Source organism: Globicephala melas, chromosome 18 (assembly GCF_963455315.2).
Source record: "Globicephala melas chromosome 18, mGloMel1.2, whole genome shotgun sequence".
NCBI lineage: Eukaryota > Metazoa > Chordata > Mammalia > Artiodactyla > Delphinidae > Globicephala > Globicephala melas.
The window spans coordinates 22,846,213-22,872,369 of record NC_083331.1 but is presented as its reverse complement, the minus strand read 5'-3'; the positions used below and the strand labels follow the sequence as shown (position 1 = coordinate 22,872,369).

The following is a 26,157-nucleotide window of genomic DNA, read 5'->3' as shown; positions in this document are numbered from 1 at the left end:
AGGATGAAGAAGATTAGGCCAGGCAGGGGAGAGCATTCCAAGCCAGAGAAAAAAAACAAAACCAAAACCAAAACCAAATCAGCCCATCCATACCAAGGGTTGAAAATCAGACTTTTAAAGGTGTTTTCCTTCAAAAAGATTCAAGTTTGAGAAGTCTAACATGATGTAAAAATCACAAACTAGATGGTTTCTTTCTCACTGGCCTGCCCTTCTCACAAGCACCCTAAATGGTTAGAAGTACATGTAACAAGAAGGAGAGGACTTAAAGTACCTTGGTAGAAACAGAGAGAGAATGATTCCATAACTGAAGTAATAGTCGGAATTAGCACTGTAGGTTTGTGAGTGAGAAGTGCTACCAATGAAATCAGGAAAAGCATACTGCAATAATCATGCCTTTTCGGTCTGTTTAAAATACAAGTTAAATTGATCTCATTAAGAGGGTCTGCTAAGAAAAAAGTCTGCCAAGAGCTATCAACTACAGGGTGTGTAAGAATTTTGCTCTGTGCTGGGTCCTATTAGTCAGAAGGGAGGAGAGCAAGGAGAAACCCATCATTTTCTCCCAGTCATTTAATCACATTGGTCTCTTGAATAGAGATAAAGGCTGGGCTGCAGACTTCACATTTTGTACTGTGTCCCTCTTCTGCTACAGAGGGACAAGGAAGGGGGGAAGCAAGGTCTCCTGGGTAGACCCGGACGGAGGAAGCATGAGGCTCTAATGCCCAAGTGAAGATGCTGCTGAGAGGCTGAGACCAAGAGGAGGACAAGACTTTGATGGGTTTTCACAGGGCCTAGAAGCTAACGAAACTGGAGTTAAAAACCTAAGGGAAATTTAAGTCAGCAGGAACCTAAATATAATAGGTTATAGTTTTGCTTATTCATTTTATAAAAGTTAATTCATTCATACTGGTATTTTTTCAAAGAGGTGTGCGTGTATGTGTAAGTGTATGGGTGTGTGTGCCTGTGTGTGAGAGAGAGGTTAAAAAGCTAAACGAACCAAGTGTCTGGACTGTGTTCACTGTTCTCTCTGAGCCATCAACCAGTAGAGCCAAGATGCAGGAAGAGTGCATTTTTAGGAAGACGTGCCTTGGAGACTTAACCCTCTTCTTATTCCCCATGTAAAAGAAGGCAGCTTTGGAGAGCTGAGCCTGTGGCTCCCTAGATCCACGTGTCACCCCTCCTCCCCGGGCAGGTGTGCAGACGGTGGGGCTGCCTGGGTCTCGCTAGACTTGGGTTCTGGCTTCTGGCTCTGGGTCTGCTGCTGACTCACTGCATGAACTTGGGCTGGTCACGGTTTTCTCAGGTGGAAAGGAAAAGCCAGTGTTTGGATTACACACTTCGCATTGGCTTGCCTCTCCCAATGTTCTCCGATTCGGCAGAATACTACGATGTTCTAAAGAAACGTTGTCAGCCTTCTGGGTTTTACATATTCACATTTGAGAGCCACTGTAATATAACAATGCTCCATCTAGTGTCGAAACAGGGAACGTTGGTTCGGGAGTGCAGAGTGAGGAATGGCTCCGTGGTCCTTCACGGCTTCAGGGGCCAGAGCGGCAGCGAGCGTAACTGCTGTTCGACGGGGTCTTTGTCATGTCCCGCCCGCCCAACTCGGGGACGTAGGACATTTTGAAAGAGACTGTGTTTTAGCAGCTTCCGGGTGTGATGCCCAACACTAGCACGACAGGACTTTTATTAAGGTCACAAGGAATCATCTTTCCCACTCTTTTGACTGGTGGCTATTGCCATCAACATAAAAGAGCCCCTGGGCGATGGAGACGGGCAGGCAGTGCCTTCCCGAGGGAAGATCAGAAGGGATCCTGGGCGAGCCGCAGGCAAGTCACCCAGTTCTGGCATCTCGCAGACTTAAACCTGGGAGTTCTGCAGGGCCTCAGTCCTCCACCCTTCCCTCTTCATTTCTTTCTTTCCAAATGCTCCCACGAGGAAAACATCTCCGACCAGCTCACAGCTCACCACACACACGTCCAACTTCCCAGTTCTGTGCGGCTCTGTCCTCTCCTTGCTAAATGCCACCCCACAGGAAAGAAACCGAAGGAGGGAACGACATCAATACAGGGGCAGTGCGTGTATCATTTAGACAAACGGTCCCCCTCCTCATGTGTCTGACTCTCCTGTGGCTTTTCTTTGGTCTCCATTAAGTGGCAGGGCAGTTTAATTTAATTTTTATAATATTGCCATAGACAAACCGCTTCATTTTGGAACCTGCCTCCCTCTCAGGACGCAGGTCAGTTTGGCAGAACGGTGTTTATCGCGTGCCAGACGCTGTCTTAATGATGTCTGGGCTGCGAGAACGTAATGAGCCCAAACTCAGAAATTCTCTGCCACGCTGCCCGGTCTGCTCTCAGCCTGTAATCTAGGTGACTCGAAGCACATTTTACTTCCTGTGACCAAGTTCCATGGGAGAGGTTTTCTCCCTGTTTATCATCCTTATGTCTCATTCTCGTGATGTGATGGCTGGACCCATGCCAGCAGCAGTGGCTGAGGTTCTGGAATGCTCATGTGCTGGCTGGGCTGCCGGCTCCAACAACTCACCTTGTCTGATCTGTTCTAACGGGTTGCCTCCACTAGTCTGCTTTCTGTCCTTACCTTCTAGTCAGTCACTTGGAATTCTACCATTTACTGGCCCAGTGACCTCTGCCCTGGCTTGTCAGTTTAATGTGCCTCTACATTCCCCAATCAGCCTGATTCTAAATGGCCCAAATTGTCCTTAAGTCCGTTATCACCAGCCCCACATTCCTGCTCCAGGATCTTCACGCCCATCCTGAGGGCGGCACATCCTTTGAGTTCAGAGTGATGCTCTCAGTTCAGTTCCACTGACCAATCCAGGTCTGGCAGCTGTGGTACTCTTGAGTACAACTGTTACCTGGTAACCAGCAACTGAGGTAGTTCCCACAGAAGACTCGCAAATGGGATTTGCCTCAGGGGGCCACCAGAACGTAGTGGTCTCTGATGATTACCAGACAAAGAAAACATTTAGAATATTTACTGAAGACCTAGAATGGCGCCTGGCATCCTATGGGGACTCAAAAGAATTTGGCAAACTATGTAAAGACATCTCTCAAATAACAATTTGCAAATGTTGACAGTTATGATTGGATACTGTAAGCTCCCTCAGGATAGAGAGTCTGTCTGGGTTTATATCTGCAACCCCAGGGCCCAGCGCAGGGCCTGGCATCTAGCAGAATTGGCAAATATTTGCTGAGTTAGAATGACTGTTGAGAAGAGTATGTCAAAGACACTTTTGGACGATATCTAATTTCCCAAGAACTGGGATGAGGCAGGACTTTTGAAGATGGCCCAGACAAAACTATCAGATTGGGTGGAGCCCTGAATCTACATGCTAGGGTGGTTCTTTTTTTTTTTTTTTTTTCCTGCGGTACTTGGACCTCTCACTGTTGTGGCCTCTCCCGTTGCGGAGCACAGGCTCCAGACGCGCAGGCTCAGCGTCCATGGCTCACGGGCCCAGCCACTCCATGGCACGTGGGATCTTCCCGGACCGGGGCACGAACCCACGTCCCCTGCATCGGCAGGCGGACTCTCAACCACTGCGCCACCAGGGAAGCCCCAACTAGGGTGGTTCTTGAGGCACCAGAATCTCTGAGTCTATCCAGGGAGTAAGGACCACGACAGGATGGGTGTGGGAACTCTGCAGGACAGTCTGTGACCTAACGTACATTTTCTCCTGCTGGGATCCTCGGCACCTTCAGGTTTGTCCTGGGATGCAAGAAATTCTACTGGACAGCTGCTTATGAGTAAAAAACGGGAATCTGGGTTTGGCCAAGCATCTTCGATGTCTGAAACACATCTGAGTGTGAAACAGCCAAGCTCCAGGCCCTCTAACGGAGCCCAGCAGAGCTGCCAAAACAGCTGGGTGGCAATGAGCTAAGAATGCCGTGCTTTCAGTGAATGGCGTGAGGCTAGTAGTTTAGAGCATTTATTTACTGATTTGTATGGTTGACGCTCTCTATGAATGTATGGAACACTATACTTAGGTCAATCAAGGGTACCTGAATTTCAAAATGTATTAAAATGTGTTAGTGTTCATTTCGCATAAAATATAAAGCATCCATCTTTAAAGTGCTCACAGCTATCAGTACTTTTAATTGAGCAGAAAAGCATAGACAGATTTAGAAATGTTTAGTTTTACCTGGGGTTTCTGACTGTCATCTTCAGACATACGTTTCCACAACAGATGTTTCAATTACGACAGTAATATTCATTGAAAGGTGAACCATAAATGTATAGGCACTTGAAACATTATTGAACAAAAGGAATTTAAAATGCTGGTGGACTGCATTTTAGCCCTGTTTTGATTTTATCAGCATTTGTCAATTAATCAACGTGAACCTTGTACAACATGTTCTCTTACTAGTGGAAACAAGCAAGTGCTTGCAGACTTTGAAGGAAAGGTCATTTAATAATTTGCTAATTGTGCAAAGATAGATTTAAATTTTTTTTTTTAAAAAAAGGGAAGCTCTCCTTACCACTCTGCATAAACAGAAATTTATTTAAGCTTAAACTTGCTAACTGAAATATGGTCAATGGTTGGGCTGTGGGGTTTTCTGTGGTGGTGTTTTTTGTTTTTGTTTTTGTATTAAATAGCGGAGAAACATTAAGATGGAAAGAAATTAATCTAGCTGCACGTTTTCAAAATTTATTTTAAGAAGCTTTCTGTTACCTCTGACATTTCAGAGCTGCCAACCTTGAGGCTATGGTTATAATCAAATCAACTATAACTTCTTGGCAGACAAGTGAAGAGAAAAAAGACAAAGCAACAGAAATGGGAAATGGAGCAGCACAAAAGAGCCATGCAGGGGCAATGTTCTGTTTTCTTCTCTTTTCTTCTTTTTTCTTTGCTTCAATTCATCCTTCATTCTGCTAGATGGATGTCGGCTCCCTACTCCCTACTTCTGACCGCCTGGTTCATTTTAAGTGAGAAAGAAGCTGAGTCCAACTCTCTCTTGGGGGAAGCCAGGTCTCAGCACACCTGCCACCTCTCCTGGCCACCAAGGAAGTGCCTTAACTACCGGGCACAGCACTACCACCACCCAGCGCTCTGCAGTCATCTGAAGGACTCGAGGAAGTTTAAAATGGGTAACATACCTCGGAGAGCAATTTCTACCCTGGGGTCTGCAGGGCTGAACCGAGAAATCCGCACCATCTTAGAAGTATAAGTGGAACTTGAGATAGCGTGCCTCGAGGCGTTTGTAGGAGTCAGAATTTTGCACGGAGTTTACAGAGACAACGTTCCTTGAAGGGAGATGGGTTTTGGCAGGCAGTCTGGGCAAACTGCTTTGCTGCAGGACTCCTTTTATAAGAGTTACGAGGCCTGGGTTGCTCTCTGCCTGCTCAAACTGGCTTATCAATCCATTCCATTCCATTCTGTTACTCGTTCTAAATAAGTCATTATTTCAGGCACATTTCCCTAAGCAGATGCAAACACTCTTTTCCTGTGTGAGACTCCCCTGGGCAAATTAGGTTTCTTGGAAAAGGGTCAAGGAGCAATCAAACAAAATACCTACTGAGAAACAAGCAGGTGATTTCAGGTGACGCTGTCATTTGTGCAGGCCACACCACAAGTCAAATTTTAGACACTGCTCGGGCTGTAATGTTGAATCTGATAGGGCCAGGTATGGAAAACAAAATCCTGATATCTGTAGCCAAAGTTTCTTTTTATCATCATGACAAATAAGTTTTTTCCCCTCCCAGCATTATCAAAGTATAATTGAGAAATAAAATTGTATGACATGCATTTAACAGGATTTGATATACATATGATGAAATAAAAATTCATATTTGAAGGCAAAATCAGAAAAATTTAAACAGAAAGTTTTTTCTCTGCCCGTTTGGGCCTCCTCCCTCCCCTCTGGTGTGCACTGTGCACCTGCTTTTTGCATTAACCAGACCTCCCCAATGGCAGAAAGGCCGGCTCAACCATAAAGATCAATTTCTCTTCTTCTGGCACCAGCCATGTAACTCCTTGGAAGGTAACATTCCTGTTTCAATCCCGTAAGGGCTCAGGATGACCCGCCACTCGCCTTGTATGTACAGACATCTCTGCTGCACTTTATGTATTGATACAAAGCCAATATATCATTTCCCTTAAAGACAGCGATTGGTGCAGACCACATTGGTCAAAAGACTGAGGAGATACTGGGCACCCCCCAATGGAAGTCCTTAGCTTAACTACTTATGACCTTACTCATGTTACTAGCTATATTACTTGTATTCTTATATTACTTGTATTGTGTTACTTGTATTCTGCCTGTTTTCCAAGATTATTGTTTCTTGCATTACCAGATGTGTGACTGAGCCTCTGATAAGAAATAATGACGACGAGGTGACTTGAAACAACTGACCAAATACAGAGCTCTGTAAGATCCATGATGGTAATAGTGCAACCCTAGATGTGGAAAGAAACAACAACAGGGAACCATCTCCTGGACCGTAACAGAGTCTCAGTTCCCTTACCTATAAAATTGGGCTTTTGGCTACTGTTAACAGGGCCTAGTCCAGTAATAGCACACTGAGTGGTCCATCAACGAAATACTTGCCTTACCTGGGAATGAGCATTCCTAGCATAGTGGGACAAATTGGTCATGGTATACCTCCAAAACCTTGGTAGAAATTACGGCTGAAAAGGAGGGGACTGCAAAATAAAGAATGTTGTTCACCATCGAGTTCTACAAGACTCAAGTCATTGATCACTGCAGTCGCTGACCTACGATGCACCCTGAAAGGAATTCAGGGCAAAGATCAGGATGCAGTACTTCGTGCTCTAGGAAAGCTGGCAGAACTGACCCTTAGATAGCTGATATTTTCAGGAGAAAATTTTATGAGCTCAGTTTCTTACATCTCCCCATACTTCGAAAAGCACTAAAACCATTAACTATATCTGTTCCTTACAAACAGTAGTAACCTTCTACCAAGATGTGTGCTTGACTGCATGGACCCCTCCTTCTCCACAATCACATATACACTGACCTTCCCCCTTTACCTCTTCGGAACAGCTCTCAGAGCTCTCTGAGACACTGTCTCTCGGGTTATAATCCTCAGGTTGGTTTGAATAAAATTTACAATTTTTTTCTTAGATCGACTATTGATTAATTTTTCATCAGTGCACAAATATTGTGAAATGATGACCACAATGAAGTTAATAACACATCCGTCACCTCACATAGTTACCTCTGTGTGTGTGGGTTTATTTTTTTATGGAAGCAAAACTGATAGTCATAAAATAATGGAAAATTTCCTTGTCTAATATTTCTAATTAAAAGTTGCTAATCAAATCCTAATTCCTTAATAAAATTGTAGTACAAAATTTTTATAAGGGAAAAGTTACTATGAAATTATTTTCTGTTCTCATTATCTAACACATGTGGAATATTTCTGAAATAGATATTCCTTATTGCATTTTTTTTCTTTGAGTCATAGGAAGAAAAGTCCCTTTTATGTTCTTTTAATATTTGCTTTTATTCACTTCAGCTTCAGTTAGCTCACTTCCATATACCAAGATTCTTTTCAAAACAGAAGAGAGAAGAGGTAAAGGCAAATGTGGGAAGGGAAGCTACTTGGTGACATGACAGCCACTCCTTGGTAGGAGTTATTTCTACCTAAAACATATACGCCATATTAAGAAGCCACAGGGAAGAAATAAATGGATGTGGATGGCAGGTTTTCATTCATTTCCTTGACATCTCAGAATACTGTAAATAAGTTTGTGTGTTTCAATTCAAACAGTTCCACGATCTTGGAGGTCTTAATCATTTGTTTTGTTTTGTTTTTACTCTTTACTATTTTTTTTTGAGTTTTATTTTTTTATACAGCAGGTTCTTATTCGCTATTTTATACACATTAATGTATATAGGTCTTAATCATTTGTATTAACAGTTTCTGGAGTGTACAAAGCTCGGGCTTAAGGACCATGATTGGCATTCAATGTAGTCAGACTGCATTAGGCAGATGTACAACCTTGTTCATGGCTGTATTTGATCATCTTTCTTTAAAAGTAACTTCAGGCTGATGAAGTGGCTTAGCACCCTCCTGTGTTTTCAGCCTGTTAGTCATGCCCCACCAGAACATCTGGCTCTGCTGGGCACCTGCACGCTTCTCCAAATGAAACCAAAGTCGGCAAGGTGAATGGGAAGGACTGGCAAGTGGCATTCAACCCGGGAAAAAAGTTTAAACGTGGCATATAACCCGGCAGCCCTGTTTTTAAATGTATCTAGGGTTGTGGTTTTATGCAGGTATGGTATGGGGAACAGGTTAGGAGATGCCTGCCGTAGAAAAGATAGTTTGTTACATATGGTTTCCAAGAGGAAGAGGCACGAGGTGCCACATCAGGCCACGCAGGGCCACGTGCAGAGGCACCAGGGTTGCTCAGGAGGAGAGGAAGTAAGGGAAAAACGTGGGCAAAAGCCTTTCCTGTGGTTTCTGCAGGCTAAGCAGGTTTAGGACTGGATAGCTTCAATAATTTCAGTGCGTTCTGGGGCACAGGGATGATTCCTAATTGTCCAGCACCTGGCCCTGGTGTGACTTAGGGCAGGGGGATAGTGTTCTGGACTGCAGGAGCCTGATAAAAAGGGGCAGGTGTGGGCATGGCCTCAGGATTGGTTCACTTGGCAATCTAAGGTGTGCTCCCAGGCAAGCTGTTTGCTGTCTCTAGGAATTAGCTAACCCTGGGAAGGGCAGTGCCTCCTTGGCATCTGCAAGACTCTAAGATGTCAAAATACATCTTATAAAATACAGAAGATAAAATAAGATTAATACAAGCCTGTCTGAAACACTTGAAAGAAGCATAAAAACAGAGCTTCTCAAACTTTAATGTGCATAGGAATCACCTGGGTATTCTGTTAAACTACAGGTTCTGATTCATTAGGTCAGGTGGCCATTGAGATTTTGATTTTTTTTTTTTTTTGGCCACGCCCCACGGCATGGGTAACTTCCCCCACCAGGGATCAAACCTGCAGCCTCTGCAGTGGAAGCATGGAGTCTTAACCACTGGACCACCAGGGAAGTCCTGAAATTTTGCATTTCTAATAAAGTCCTTGGTGATGTTGGGGCCATGCTTTGAATAGTTAGGGCTAAGAATATCCCTTGGTCACCTTCTGCGGGGAAGAGGGAAGAACCTGACACTTGCCGAACCCTGCTTTGAACCAGATACTGCTTGGCCCTGAATACGCAGACTTCATCTTGTTTTGCTTGGACAACATCCTTTGCTCTTAGGAAAAATTATCCCAGTGTTACAGGGAAGGGAACTGAGGCTCAGGGTAGTTAAGTAACCCGCCCAGGTCACTTAGCTGAAAGTCAGAAGATACAAATGTATCTGGCCCCAAACCTGAATTTTTTCCCACCTCAACACATGTACAGATGGTTCCACTCCAGTGGAAAATAAAATGTCTCTGTTGGTAAAGGCTTTGTAAAATATAAAGTGTGGACTTGAATCATGGACCATTTACAACTTGAATTCTGAACAGAAGAGAAATTATTCGAGAAACACTTCACACGGGATTCCCTAGTACACTAGTGTCTTTATCTTAAAAAGTGACGCATGTCCATGGTAAGATATAAACAACAAAAGTCTGCCTTCCTCCCATGTGCTTCCCTTTCTACTGTGCAGAGAGAACTACCGTTAGGTCTGTGTAGCCTTCTAGAAATTCTGGGCAAATAGTAACCTTCTATGCAAATAATAAACTTTTTCATACAAATTCATTCACCCAGCCATTCATTTTTCCAGGGGGAAAAGGAGTAAGTAAGACATGCAACATCCCTCATGCACCTCACATTCCAGTAGGGGAGCTAGATCATAAGCAAAAGAGTGAAATAAACATTATGTCAAATAAGGATAAATGATAATGAAGAAAAAGCCGGTGGAGTGGGGGGGGAGGGGCGGGGAACATTTGCTATTATAAATGCAGTGGTTAAGGAAGGCCTCATGGAAAAGATGGGATTTGAGCAGAGACATGAAAGAGGTCATCCTATTCCACATTTACATTTTCCTTTAGCAATACGTGTTAAAGCCCTTGCCGTATGGGGCGGGGAACATTTGCTATTATAAATGCAGTGGTTAAGGAAGGCCTCATGGAAAAGATGGTATTTGAGCAGAGACATGAAAGAGGTCATCCTATTCCACATTTACATTTTCCTTTAGCAATACGTGTTAAAGCCCTTGCCGTATCACAACTTAAAGATCTACCTCATTCTTATTAATGGCCCCATAGTACTCCACTGTGCGCATATACCATAATACTGATGGGCATTCTGTTACTTAAGCAAAGGGAATGTTTTAGATTAAGCTTGTTATTGAACTTATTAGGTGATCGTCTGAGCGGTCATAAGGAGATTTGGGAAGCACGGTATAAAGCCTGATGAAGTAGAAAGAGCAATTAGACGTGAAGCTGTGGCTGGGAGCCCGAGCGTGCCACTCGACCAGGTGGCCATGTGATAACTGAGTATTCACTGAATGCCTGCTTCATATTAGTGGTTTTCCTTCTGCCCCATCTTAGGCAGGGCTACATCCACCAGGTGCAGGGGGGTGTCTAGGAGCTTCTCTACCCTGAGGGCAAGGCGACAACCTACTTGCAACATTTTCCTCAATGCCAGGCTACCCTGTAACCCCTGCGGAGTCAAATACAAACCCTCCAGGTGACAAGTTTTCCACATTCCCCACAAAGGAAGCACAAGCACAAATTTTAGGGAGGAGTTAACCATCTGGGCTCTGACTACGATCTTCCTCTTTTAGGAGAACGCACGTAAGCTTCCTTAAAACAATAAGGAGCAAAAACTCCTTACCTTCTAGTAATATTTATTTACATGGTTACAGATGTTTAGCATTGGGCCATATGACTGAACATATTCCACACTTAATGAAAGATTCATTTATGCATTTAATTATTATCTGAGGCAGTACCTGGATTATGTCAGCACTCTGCCGGGCTCTGTAGGAGGAATAAATATCTGTGCAGTATGGTTCCTGCCCTTGTCACCTGCTAGCTCTTAACAAAGACTGGACAAGGGGAAAAATGACCGTGATTGAAAGCAGTGTGTGATCAGTTAGTGGTGCCAAGGACAATGTAACAGGAACTAAAGGAGAGGGGAGGATGCTATGATCCAGAGAGGGATCCTGGCTGAGATATAAACAGGCAGGGATGCAGGTGGGACCAGGGGACTTTGGGAAGGGATATGTGTGTGTGTGTGCGTGCGTGCGTGTATGTGTGTGTGTTTTGAGAACATGTATGAATGGAAGGTGAATATAACTGCACAGCCAGCAAAGGCCCAGGTGAGGGAAAATACAGGTATTACAAAGGGAACACGAAGCAGCCCACTAAGAGCTTAAACACAGAATATGGGGGGTGGTCGCAGATGACAGGAGATGTTGGTTGGAGTGAGACTGGCAGAGGGTTCTGAGGCTCCCACCTTGCCATCAGATATGAGATAAATAAATGAGTCTTGAAAGGTGTCAAGAAAAGCACCATCAACCTGTTCCTCTTTTTCTGGTTTTGCTTTTATGGGGCGGAGGGGTACTGCACACTTTGGTTTGATAACCTCTATTTCCAATTCCAGTAATTTAAGAAACCAACTTAATACTTATGAAAGTAATATACGCCTGTAGCTTAAAAAAGCAAGTACTCCGTAAGAGGGCTATAATCAAAACCAGCCATCCCCACCTGTCTCCACCACCCCCTCCTAGCTCCCCAGAAACCTCTTTTTTGTTTGTGGTTTGCTTTTACTGTGAAAGATAATGACTTGCCAGAGCGAGTAGCCTCCTATAGGGGTAAGACTTTTGCCCCAAGCAGTTGCTCTCAAGTTCGGTTAATCTATGGGCTGGCCCAGGGCAGGAAGACTAACCAGTAAGTCTAACCCAGCTCTCCCCCGTCAAGGAGGTTGAATCCTGTCATGGCAAAGAAAGGACACCACTTTTAACTTTCAATTCTGATATCTGAATCCATATATTTAAGTGATCTATGTACACTGATATTTCTTAAATGATCATTTTTAGAGATTATCTAATGTCTTACTACCCTGCAAAATGAGGAAAACTTGACACTGTTACACCATCACCACTTCCCAACAAGCGTTCTTCCCCCATCTTTCCAGTTGATTAAACTGCAATTTGGGGTTAAATCGATATTCTGTGTTTACATTGTTGTGACCACATAATATTGTTTACTACTGAGCCACGCAGTATAAGAACGCACCTCCTAGCTTGTTCAATATTTTTTTTCCTGGTGCTACCTTTTTCTTCCTTTCTTCTTGTGTGTATCTATTACTAATCACTCTTGACCTTTTCAAAGGAACTATAAAAGCCCTACTAAAACCGTTTTTGGCGTGAGCAACTCAACCAATGAATCTCTCAGATCTGTTTTTCCCTCCACAAGCCTACCATTGAGTCCGTCCGGTCTAGTGGTTTCCCAGGCCAGCTGCCCACCTGTTGTCCTGGGGCTTCTTTTTAACACCATCTTGCGAAATCCCTGTGCCTCTCGCCTGTGTTGGGTCCCCCGCTTCCTGGATCCCATGGTTTCCTCTTTCTTGGTTTACATCCTCATTTTTGTGGAGCTCATTCTCTAGTAGCTTCCTAAGAAAAGGTACATGGGAGGTAAGTTTGTTGAGACCTTCCTTGCGTGTCTGAAAAAGTCTTAATTCTACTCTCACGCGTGCTTGCTAATTAAGCTTGTCATTTAATTCTAAGTAAAAATTCGTCCCCCTCAGAATTTTGCAGGCTGAGTTTCACTGTCTTCTAGCATCCAGTGTTGCAGTTGAGAAGTCTGAGGCCACTGGTTCTCCTGCTCTTTTATCTGTGACCTGTTTTATTTCTCTGGAAGGTTTAGGAATCTCCTTTTTAGTCCCTGGTTTTCTGAAATCTCACAGTAAAAAAACCTTAATGAGGATATTTTCTTATCCATTGTTCTGGGCACTTTCTCTTCCCTTTAAAGTTGGAAATTCCTGTTGTTCTGGTTTGCAAGTTTTCTTGAATTATTCTCTGATATTTGTCTCCCCACCATTTTATCTATTTTCTCCTTTCGGAACCTCTGTAGCGAAATGCTGAACCTTGTGGACTGATCCAATACCTCTTTTACCTTCTTTTTCCCACCCCACTACCCATCTTTGCCTGTTAATCTACTTTCTAGAAAGTTTGCTGGACTTTACCTTTTACACCTCTGAATATTTTTTTTTAACTCCGAGTTTAATTTCTAAGATCTCTTTCTTATTTTCTGAGTGTTTCTTTTTTTATAGAATTTACCTTTTATTTCATGGATATAATATTGTCTCCCATCTTTCTGAAGATATAATAGATTTTTAAAAGCTCTTCTTTCGCTTCTTGAATTATCTGTATTTTCCCGAGCCCCCCCACCCGTTTCTCTCTCTCTGTTCTGATCTCGATATTTTACTCTATATTTTCTGCTGGGAGCCATACTCCAGTATCTGGTGATCCTCTCACTATTCATTTATATTTAAGACTTTCACACATATATGTAACACATATATAAAGAAGATATACAATTTATTTATATTTAGGTACAGTGAGTCCCTACACAACTGATTAGAAACACTGGCAGGGTGTGCGTATCACCTGGCAGGCGTCCCATGAGGTAACTGGGTAGGAATCTAGCCATTCCGATAGGGACTCCAAATGCAAGTCAGGTCATTTCTTTGAGTCATTCAGTTTCTCTAGATAAGAATCCTTTAAACTGCTGTCTAAAGAGCCTGTCCCAAAAGAACGTGGAAAAGAATAGATACACGTATATGTATAACCAAATCACTTTGCTGTACACCTGAAACTAATACAACATTGTTAATCAGCTATGCTCCAATATAAAATAAAAATCAAATAAAAAAATAAAGAGCCTGTCCCTGGCTACAGGTGCTTTGGGAGCTACGTTGTAGAACAGTCCAGGAGGGTCTCACCTGTTCACTCTACAGAGTTTCACTTAATTCTCCTGGTTTCACCTCTCCATCCTGGGCCTCGTTTCCCTGAGTCCAGAGCATCTCTGATTCAATTCAGCCCAAGACTATGCCTCACGCCTCCAGCAGGGATGGACATTTGGTAGTGGCAGTGTGAGGGCGGGAGAGGAACAGGGCCGAGCTAGTCCCTGCACTCCATTCCACTAAGTACTACTGACTGCTAACTACTCTGTAACTACTGTGAACTAGTCCCCCCTTTTGCAGGCTCACCCTCACACCCTTCTTAAGTCTCCCCAGGGTCCTTGCAGAATCCATCTGTGGGCTTCTCTCAGTACCCCTCAGCCACTCCCCCTCCATCACTGGGCCATCTTCCCGAAGTTTGCTGACACCTCTTGTTTAGTACCACCTCCCCCTCTGTTCTCCCTCACTCTCAATCTGTGTATAGCTTTTTTTAAATTCTTTGCTGAAATTTTAGGGAGATTTTTGGAATTAGAAGATATAAATGCATGTGTTCAATCTGACAGAACGACAAGTTACCAGTCTTATAAATTTTATTTTGTACTTATGTACTTATTATGTACTTCACTCTAGAAAGTTTATCCAGAGAACTTTAGGTGTTGCCCTAAATCAACTACTAACTACGTAACAACTGTAATACTTTCAGGTAGGATATTACTGAAATCACTTTAATTCTCTCTGACTTTCTAGGGAGTACCAGGCAAAGTGAGTTAAACTCCTCCATAAATTTATCTTTATAGACGCTCATTATTATCCTGGCTCTAGAAATTTGGACCAACAGTCAATTTGAGGCAGATGCCACATCAAATTTTAAATATGAAGGAAGGGAGGGAGGGAGGGAGGGAAGGGAAGGGAGGAGGGAGAGATGGAGGGATGGGGGGAGGAAAAAAAGAAAGAAACAGACATCAAGAAAATGATTTAAAAATAGAATAGTGAGAGGATTGGCCTAAATAAATAACTATTTTAAGAAAAGCTATGTAAGTTTATTAAATAAGAAAAGAGACTGCAGAAAATCATCTGCCTTTAAGGTAACTAAACAATGATCACTCACTTGGAAGGCAGTTGAGTAATTTCTGCCCTGAACATTAGCTGTGAAACTCCAGTCATTCATTCAACAACTTGCACCCAAAATTCATATAAAAAAATCACCATTATCCAGCAAGAAACTACCCACATAAGAAATTCTCACAATTACATATACAGATCACCTTCTAATTATATCTATCTATATATATATATATATGCATTCCTCACTTCATCCCCCAAACAAATTTAAGTCAGCTTGCTGGTTATCCTTTTAATATATTAGTTGAAGATATTTTTACTTTCCTGAGTATATTTCTTACAAATTTGTCTACCTAAAATTATGTCATCCTCTTTATTCTGTGCCACACTCAATTATGGGCCAATAAGCTTCTAAAAAGTTAACCATGTTGTCAACAGGAATGCTTCTAATGTAGCTGTAATCACACTTTTGAGCTTTTTGATAAGATGAAAAACTTTGTAGTCAGACTGACCTTGTTTTGCATCCCGACTCTTCCACTTATTGAATGTATGACCTTCAGGGAGCTGATAACCTCCCCACAAGGAAAATGGACATACTATTATCTATTTTGCAGGTTGTCATATGGATGAAATTGTAAAATGCATATGAAGAACCTGACATATTGTAGGTGTCCAATAAATACAAGCTATTAAAATCAGAACATGAGAAGATATTGACACCTTAACTCTAAAAATACACTCTCTAAGTGAAGAGTTTTCACTTCCATTTTTAGGCATCAGATCACTGGTGTGCTGGTCAACTAGAAGCAACTTGCCAGCCACTGAAAAGCAACGGGGAAGCTCTTACAGGCAATTAGGGAAAGCATTGTGAAAGTAGGGGTGTGGGAAGGAGGCCTGGAAAAAAAGTTAAAGTATTTGACTTTGGATCAGTTCCTTAACCTTTTTGTAGTTTATTTAACTATAAAATTAGGAGGTTGGATGACGTCCCTCCAGATGTTCACAATAAAGAGTTCTGCGGCTGGATAATTTTGGAATATGACCCCTTCATCCCATGCTCGCCCCCTCCCCCATTTAAGGCAGCAGTTTGATTTTGTTTTACCTGGCATATTACAAACTTATCCGCCTACAAATCCTCCCTATTTTTCCCCCCAAATAGTAGCATATTTTGGAAAAGACGGATGAGCTGATCTGCGGTTTCTCATTCTGTAATATGCTGCTCTGAGTTTTACTACTTCACGTAAACGTTTGGTTAAGGAAAGAAGCGTAAACGTGACGTGTATAGCAGCATATAACTTTTAGAGTGGGAGAAAAATCTATCGCCGTTCCAGTGAAACCAGATATTTCTAAGTATAGTTTAACATTTCATCTATGTGGTACCGTCAATGTCTTGAGCAGCTGATCACCAAAGCATCCACTGAACTGCTGCCAATGAAGACAGACATATTACTGGGACACATCTGGCAACTTTGGCAATCAGTGAATGAAATGAATCAACCATGTAGTGAGCGGACTGGCTGCTTGGTGACCAATGTGACTGGAATGGAAAATAACTGTGGGATAAATTAATCCTTAGACTGCAGGACTGAACCGTGATAACCAGAATAAAACTCAAATGTGTGTTCATGATGAATACATTTCCATGCTACAATTACAAATCCACCAGTTAAATTATTTCTAATAGTAAAATACGTTCACTTTTTCTATCAATCTACCAACATTTACTTTTATCTGAAAGGAAAAGACTGTGCAAAGTGTTTGCTGGGAACGAAAGGATATAGTAGGAAAGAGGCCAAAGAACCTACCAGAAAAAGATCTAGGAGCCAGATGCTCTGTCAGTAACTTTCCATGTAGCCTTCAGTAAGTCTCTGTTTTCTTACTTTTAAAAATAACTAGCCTCAAGTAGCTTATAATTTAGTTGATTATATTTACAAATTTGGGATTTCCATTTAATGCCTTCTTACATTACAAAATCATTCTTAATTTATCTACATAGTGGAGATAAAAGTGAATGAATATTCTGATGTTCTTTAATTAACTACATGCAATGAAGCCCCCGTCTCACTTTAATTGTAGGAATTCTATTAGAACCTGTTGCGATGTGTTTCCTTTCTCTCTTGATACGTCTCCTGCCCCTCAAGGCTGCTAAGGTTTGAAAGTGTTCTAATTATTTCTATATTTTCATAAAATACTCTATTTCTACCCCCAAAATACTTTTCCTTCTCCTCAAGAGGAAGTTTTTCAGAAAACAATTCTGTAGAATCCGAAGGATGAGTGTGTTAGTAGTAGGGTGACCGACTGAGGGGCTTCCCACTGTGTAGGACTTCCTGTGCTAAAACTAGCACAGCCCCTGACAAATGGAGATCGTGGGTCACCTTGGTTGGTAGCTTGAGAGAAGGACTGGAAGTGGCAATGGATGCCTGCATCAGAAAGTTGCCATTTTAATCCTCCTATTAGAAGTACTCTTCTTTCATCGCTAAACAGCTGTAGAAAGCCATCCAACAGCAGATGGATGAATGCATTTAATGACCTTAACTTTCTCTTACACCAGTGGTTCTCAATTCTGGCTTCTTACTAAAATCGTCTGGTTAGCTTTCTTTTTTTTTTTTTTTAAAATGATACTATCCCTGATTTAACTGATCTGGAGGTAAGTCCCAGTCACCGGCATATATGTCTAAAATTCCCGTGCTTACTCTACTGTTACTCAGGGCTAAGAAACACTGCTTTGCATCCATTCTGAGATTCAAACTATAGGTCTAGCAAGAGCCATTCAAAGCAAGGAGAAATCTACTTTATTATCTCTGACTTTTAAAATATTGCCTGCAAGTTTCCACTTCATATTTAAAACAAATGAGAACCCACAAACTAACTTTAAATGTATTCACCTAGGGTTCATGGTATGTTTCTCCCTTGTCATGATTATCGATCACCACCACCTACTGACATAATTTTTTGCACAAGAAACTGTGTTAGGCAGGTACTGTGGGACCACAGAGATTTCAGACTCAGGGTCTCTGCCTTCAGGCAGCTCACTGTAAAACACAGGAAGGTGACTAAATGATCAAGCAAAGGACCTCACGAGCATCTCAAAGAGGAAACAGCTATGGCCTGAGACGGTTGGGAAACCTGCACAGAGCAGGTAGGATTTAAAGAAGGCCTTTGAGGGCTAGGTAGGATTCTAATTAGAAGGCCAGAAAGGGCCTTCCAAGCAGAGAGTGGGGAAGAAGCAATCGGACTACCAAATTTAAACATATACACAAATAATAAAGTTCACATGCTGAGCAATACAAACTATATGAGGCAAATTGCTGAGCAAGGGGTCATAATTAGCCCTATCACTCTTTTTGGTGATAACCACTCCTGACATTGAAAAGAAGAACTAACCTGGCAGATGGAACAGCTGGTTCAGCCGAAGCATTAAAGACAAGCTTGGTGTGCACCACAGAGAGCAAGCCACAGAACAGCAGCAACAGTACAAGTCCCTTCCCTCTCTCATGCTGGGCCCACCAAAGAGACCTCATTACCCAGGCATCAAGGCAAAAGCTGCTTAGTTCATTGGCAAACCCTTGAGGTTCCTATTCTATCTGATCGGATGATTATTTAACGTTGAGGGAATACATTTAGGACGAAAATCATGCAAAAGTTATGTGTTGTCTTTTATGTCATGTTCCGTGATTATCCGTCATTGATTTTCAATTACTTTTATAATGCGATGGCCTTCTCTCTGGATTTCAGAATTAAAGCAACACTGTGCCATTTGTCCTTGACCCCTAAAAGAGTTAATTTTCATATTTATTCCAATATCTGGCCTTCATGCAAGATAGGAACTAAACGGGTATGGGTATGAACGATCTGGGTACGCATCATCTCAGGAAGTCAGTTGGCAAAAAGAACACTGAGAAGTAGGCACCACTGGTATTTCACACATTATTAACTTATATTACAATTCAAATAAGCTTACAGCTGGCCAAAAAAAAAAAAAAAATCTCTTCTGTAAAGTGATCTCAAACATAATAGGCTTAATCAGAGATAAATTAAATTAGGCAGCCATGCATATTATAGCATATTAATTCTGAGTAGTTATTAAATACACTTTCTGTTATCAGTGGTGTGAACAACATTATAGGCAAACAAATTCTTCGAGGGGATAGGAAATAAAGTTTATGTTTGGGATACTGTGTGCCTGATATCTTCCCATGCCTTCTTATAATGTTAAATAATCTTTTCTAATAGTGGTACTGGGTTAAGTCTCCATAAATGAGTCAACTTCACTCCCAGGCAATTAAGCAAAAGAACAGCAGACCAGTGTGGTTTTAGTTTTTTCCAACGGGAGCTTTTCTACCTCTCTACTGCAATTTTTAAAAGAAGGCATTAGTGAGTCAGGCTGGAGCAAAGTTGCTCAAAACATAAGGTAGTGAATATTCATTATGTCAATTTTATGACGCATCTCATTCTGTGTTTTGGGTAACCTGTGTTGCCTGAGGATATTCAAAGAAGGAAATTATTAAGGTTGAGTGCTAGCTTGTAAATAACATCCTACCATTCTCTCTGTTTCTTTAAATGGTAGTAATCTAACCCATCCACGCTAGCATGCAGATTCCATAAACTAGCAAGTGGTGCTTCTGTGAAAGAAAAGAAAAAGAGACATCTAAGGGATGAAATATGTCGAGAAAGGGAATGTACACACGTACACACATGTTACCTTCCTGGATGTACTTTTGCCATATTATCTTGCTCTTTTATTAATCAATCAGGCCCTTCAATTTCTGTATCCGGAAGCAACTCAGGTTACTAGGTACAACCCTCCCACACACACCCAACCCCCAAGTCTCAGAAAAACGTTTGACACTCTTTACGCTTTGCACATTTAAAACTCAATGTAAGGTGACAAGAACATTAAGCTGCCCAGTGAGCAAAATGTGAAGCTCGTCACTCTCTGTTCTTAGCCATGGGTATAATAATTGGCAAATTAAAGTGCCTGACAATAGCTGGGCCACCTGCATCAGAAAGCATCACCCTGGAATGACTAATGCAGACAAATGTATGCGGCCAGCTTTACTGACAACTCCTTCTAACACCCGCAGCCTGAAAAGGCACATTACAGTACCTGTTTCATTTACTGTAAAGTAAGCACCATGTCGATTTTTCTGTAATTTAAAGGCATAAAACCTAACAGCCCTCAATATTTTGTATATACATACTGATTGAATTGACTGTTATTTACTTCTGAAGTAAGCTAGAAAGAGAAAGACAAATATTGTATACTAATATGTATATGTGGAATCTGAAAAAAATTGGTATAGACGATCTTATTTACAAAGCAGAAATAGAGACAAAAGACGTAGAGAACAAACATATGGATATCAAGGGGGAAAGGGGGGTGGGATGAATTGGGAGATTGGGATTCACATATATACACTGATACTCTGTATAAAATAGATAACTAATGAGAACCTACTGTATAGCACAGGGAACTCTACTCAGTGCTCTGTGGTGACCTAAATGGGGAGGAAAACCAAAAAAGAGGGGATATATGTATACGTATAGCTGATTCACTTTGCTGTACCGTAGAAACTAACACATTGTAAAGCAACTATACGCCAATTAAAAATTTAAAAGAAAAGGCTTACTTACTCTTGAAAAACCCAAAGTTTTTCTTTTTAAGCTGGCAAACTGGGATCAACTTGTTTATTAAAATGTTGAATGTGAAGCTTTATAACAACTAAATTCAAATAAATACAAATGCTTCAAAAATAATTTTGTTTTAATAAACTTGCTGCTATTATTCATCCATCCATCCATCCATTCGACATTTATTGAATACCTACTATGTGCTAGGCACTTCTTGATATTTGGCAGAGAGAGATGAATAACATATCCTTAAGGAGTCTGTCAACCATCGGAGGAAAGTTGCACGCACACAGCCAATTTCTACACGTTACTGTAGAAATCGTTTCAGAGCACCTCCCTTTCTCTTAGAGACTTCAGAGAGAAGGCTCTTGAGCTGCATTCTAGGACCATATAAAGAGGGCACAAAATGAAGAGTTTTTGGTGACTGAACAAGCTTAAGAAAAACCTTCCAAGCTGAGAGAGAAGCATGTACAAAATCAACAAGAAGGTCGTGGTCTGAGTGAGGAAAAGAAATCGCCTTCAGAGTAAATGAATGAAATAAACACAAGAGGCAAGAAAGTCAACATATGATGGTGAACACTAGGCAAGGGTGAGAATGTGCAGGGCCCCAGAAGACATGTCTAGGACTTGGGATTTCATTCTATGGGGCAGTAGTTTGCAATATACATGCCAGGGAGCCCTCGGGTCCCGGGAAGGGAGGGAGACAGATTGGGAAGGCATGGAAAGAGTGAAGGAGAGGCCGGCCAGTCAGGACTCTGGGCCCCGAAACTCTGCTTCAACCGCAGTACCTTTGCCAATGTGCGTCTTCTGTTGGGCCTTCTAAATTTTTTAAATAACTTTTGAAATTGGAAAAATTTTAGCTTTACAGAAGTTTTAAAGGTAATACAGAGAGTTCCCATAAACACCTCACCCAGTTTCTCCTAACATTAACCTCTTTATGTTGCCACCACGGCACATTTGTTACAACTGAGAAACCAACATTGGTACCTTGCTATTAACTAAACTCTGGACTACATTTGCGTTTCACCAGTATTGCCACTCGTGTACTTTCTCTGTTCCAGGATCCAAGCCAAGACACCACACTGCATCGAGACACCATGTCTCTTCCGTCTCTTTTGATGTGTGACAGTTTCTCAGTTTTTCCTTGTTAGTCATACAGTCTTGGGGAATATTAGCTAGGCATTTCACACCCACTCTGGGTTTGCCTGATGTTTTCCTCGTGAGTAGACTAGGGTTGTGGGTTTTGGGAGGAACACCACAGAGGTGAGGTACCCTTTCCATCACATCCTAGCAGGGGGCATATATCATCGACAAGACTTGGCACTTGCAATGCTAACCTTGATCACTCGGTTAAGGTAGTATATACTGAGTTTCTTCACTGTAAAGTTACTATTTGCCCTCTTCGCATACTCTCTTATTTGGAAGCTAGTCACTCCAGCCCACACTGAAGGATGAGGGTGAGCTTTACTTCCTGGAGGGGGCTCTACCTACCTACATCATTTGGAATTCTTCTACAAAGAAGGTTTGTCCCTTCTACTCCAATTATTAATTTGTTTAATCATTTGTTTCTATTAGGATGAACTCATGTACATTTATTTTATATTTTAGATTATGGGACAATAAATACCATATTATCTATTTTGTTCCTCAAATTGTTCCAGCTTTTGCCATTGGCAACTATTTTCGGCTGGCTCTTCTATTCCTTTGACATGCCCCCATCCTTTTGTTCTTTGAGCACTTCTTGTTTCAGGGCAAACCAGATAATTCAGTTCTATATCGTATTTTTACTGCCCCAGTCCTAGAACCAGCCATTTCTCCAAAGATCCGTAGCTCCTTTTCATGGAGGATGATATTTAGAAACTAGTATCTGGGCATGGGTGTGCTAAGATGCTACTGGGGTATCACTGCTCCCAGGCCCTCTCAGCAGAAAGAGTTCGGAATGTATGTATATATTCAAGCCCAGATATATATACATAGCTATAATTGTTTCTGTATCCGTCCATCCGTATATATATCACACTAAACATGAGTTCATACTAACAGGTCCAACTATAACGCAGTACTAAATGGTTCATTCTGGCTTTCCCTCCTTGCTTATCTGCAAAGACCCTGACAGAGAGAAACTCGGCTCCCACCACCCATTTACTTATTTGTTTGACTCTAGTATTTGAAACTTCTTTTGAAGACAAAACTCTATTACTTTAAAATAACAGAAAAAAGCCTGAAAACAAACATTGTAAGAGAAGATCTTTAAATTATTTCATGTAGAAAAGTGACTTAATTATATTTATATTTTTAGAAATATTATTCTAACTGAGTGAGGAATGGGTTGAAGGGGGCTGAGACTTGAGGTAAGAACAAATGTTAGAAAGGATGCTGTGTACTCCAGAGGATATTAAAGACCTGCGAATTAATTTGAGGGATATTTTAGAAGATTCATAAATAGAACTTAAGTGACTGGATGTGGAAAGTGAGAGAGAGAAGATGGAGATAAATATGGATTAAGTAATGGGGTAAAGGTGTCTTTTTATCTCAGAAAATACACTGGGAGGAAAGGATTTGGGAAGAAAATAATTGAGTATAAGGCATTTAAAATGGAGTATCCATGTGGACACGCTTCAAAGACCTCCTGAAATGTGGTTCTGAATTTCAAGAGAGTTGTCTAAGCTGTAAAAGTGAATTTCAGGGTCTTAAGCCCAAAACGGATGATGCAAAATCTTGGGACCAAATTAAAAGGCCAGGAATATGGGATGAATAAGAAATAGAAGATCAGGGACAACGAACTATACAACAATAATATTGAGAAATAACATGCTGAATACATGAATATGTGGTAACTCTCCATTTACTTAGGTCATAATTTCTCTCAACATGCTTTGTAGTTTTCAGTGTACACGTCTTACACTTCTTTTATTAAATTTTTTCCTAAGTATTTTGTTATTTTTTATGCTATTTTAAATGAAATTGTTTTCTTAATTTCATCTTTAGATTGCTCATTGCTGGCATATAGAAATATAACTGGTTTTTATGTACTGATCTTCTATCCTACAAGCTTGCCGAACTCATTTATTAGCTCAACAGTTTTTTCGGTGAACTCCTTAGGATTTTCTATATATGAGACTGTGTCATCTGTAAACAGAGTTTGTTTTATTTGTCCCTTTTCAATCCAGAGGCCTTTATTTATTTTTCTTGCCTAACTGCCTTGTTAGAATCTCCAGTAAATTACTGAACAAAAGTGGCAAGAGTAGACATCCTTGTGTTTTTTGATCTCAGGTGGGAAACTTTCAGTCTTTCACCAATAAGTATGATGTTAGCTGGGGGTTTTTCATAGATAATTCTTTATCAGATTGAGAAAGTTTCTTCATATTCCTAGTTCATTGAGTGTTTTTATTTTTAAAATTTTATTTATTTATTTTTTTCTTGCAGTACGTGGGCCTCTCACTGTTGTGGCCTCTCCCGTTGCGGGGCACAGGCTCCAGACGCGCAGGCTCAGTGGCCATGGCTCACGGGCCTAGCCTCTCCGCGGCATGTGGGGTCTTCCCGGACTGGGGCACGAACCCGTGTACCCTGCGTTGGCAGGCGGAGTCTCAACCACTGCGCCACCAGGGAAGCCCCCACTGAGTGTTTTTAACAAAAGGTATTTTGCCAAATGCTCTTCCTGCATCTACTGAGATGATCATATGGTTTTTGCCTTTTATTCTATGAATATGGAGTCTTACATTCATTAATTTCTGAATTTTGAACTAACCTTGCACTCCTGAGATAAATCCCACTTGGTCATGGCGTATAATCCTCTTACATGTTGTTGTATTCGATCTGCCAGAATTTTGTTGAAGATTTTTGAGTCTACATACGTAATAAATATTGGTCTGTATCTTTGTTTGATTTTGGTATCAGGATAAAAGTACACTTACAGTTTTACATATTAGCAGGAACGAATTGGAAGATTAAAAATTTTAATTACACCTGAATTATTAAAAATACATAAAATTCTTAGTAATAAACGCACCAAGAGGCATGTGGGAATTATACGCTAAAAACTATAAAATATTGCTGAGAAATATTAATGAAGAGAATGCACATTTATGGATTCAGAGGCTCAATACTGATGTCAATTCTTTCCAAACTGAGCCTTAGATTTAACATATTCTCAACTGTAATCTGACTAAACTGATTATTTTTAAAACTGGTAAGCTGGGGTTTCCCTGGTGGCGCAGTGGTTGAGAGTCCGCCTGCCGATGCAGGGGACACAGGTTTGTGCCCCGGTCCGGGAGGATCCCACATGCCGCGGAGCGGCTGGGCCCGTGAGCCATGGCTGCTGAGCCTGCGCGTCCGGAGCCTGTGCTCCGCAGCGGGAGAGGCCACAAGAGTGAGAGGCCCGCGTACCGCAAAACAAACAAACAAACAAAAAAACAAACAAAAAAAACTGGTAAGCTAATTCTAAAATCTACATAAATTTTCAGAAGAAATAGAATATCTAAGCCAATTTTATAAAAGAACAAAGATGGAGGACTTACACATCTGACTTGAAGACTGGCTGTAAAGCTACGGTAATCAATACAGTGTGGTACTAGCATAAGGAGCAACAAAATCAATGGAACAGAATAGAGAGCTCAGAAATAGGTGCACACCTATATGGTCGCTTGATTTTTGAGACTAGCACTAAGCCATTCCAATAAGGAAAGGAAAGGCTTTTCAAAAATAGTGTTGGAAGAATTAAACATCCCATATAGAAGATAATAAACAAATAATATACAAAACATAATAAACATAATATACAAAAGTTAATTCAATAAGGATCATAAATCTAAACATAAAATCTAAAACTATACAACTTTTCAAAGAAACCACAGAATTTTTTTGACTTGAGCATAAAGTTATCTTAGGATACAAAAGCCAGTACCTAAGAAAGAAAAAAAAACCCAATAAAAAAAAACCCAATAAATTACACCCCCCAAATAAAACTTCTGCTCAACAAAAACATCATTAAGAGAATGAATAGACAAGCAATACATTGGAATTGGAAGGAAGCAGTTGCAATGTATACATCTAATAAAATCCTGGAAACAAATATATATTTTATACCTCAAAAATAAAAATACATACAAGCAACCCAATATAAAGATGGGCAAATACTTCAGTGGACACTTTACAAAAGAAGATATGGCCAGTAAGCACATGAAGAAGATGTCAACATATTAGTCATCAAGAAAAATGCATATTAGATCACAATGAAATATCACGCAAACCCAATTCTAGCTTACCAGAATGGCGAAAATTAAAGAGACTGACAAGACCAAATGCTGTTGAAGATGTGTAACAACTAAAACTATCATATATGGTTGATGCGAATGTAAAATGGTACAACTATTTTGTACAAAGATATGGTAATTTCTTCTAAAACTCAATATACACCTACCTATGACTAAAATTCCACTCTTAGATATGGGCCTAAAAGAAATGAAACCATGTCTTCACAAAAGACTTGTTCAAGAATGTTCATGGCAACTTCATCCAAAATAGAGCCCGTAAAGAACACAAGTGTCCACCCATAGAAGAATGGATTAACAAACTGCTGTCTATCCATGC

The 26,157-nt window shown here is 41.0% G+C and overlaps 1 protein-coding gene across 7 annotated transcripts in view; it reads right to left on the bottom strand.

Annotated features, from left to right (window-relative positions):
* The window catches only part of ENOX1 (ecto-NOX disulfide-thiol exchanger 1), a 604,918-nt gene that overhangs the window by 253,044 nt on the left and 325,717 nt on the right, over positions 1–26,157 (bottom strand). For 6 of the 7 annotated variants that reach the window (XM_030882173.2, XM_030882177.2, XM_030882178.2 and 3 more), the window contains one exon: positions 12,443–12,589. The exons of the other annotated variant lie outside the window; for it this stretch is intronic. In XM_030882173.2, the coding sequence (XP_030738033.1) occupies positions 12,443–12,530 (88 nt within the window). In that variant the 5' untranslated portion in view covers positions 12,531–12,589. The remainder of the gene's footprint in view (positions 1–12,442; positions 12,590–26,157) is intronic. 7 annotated transcript variants of the gene reach the window in all.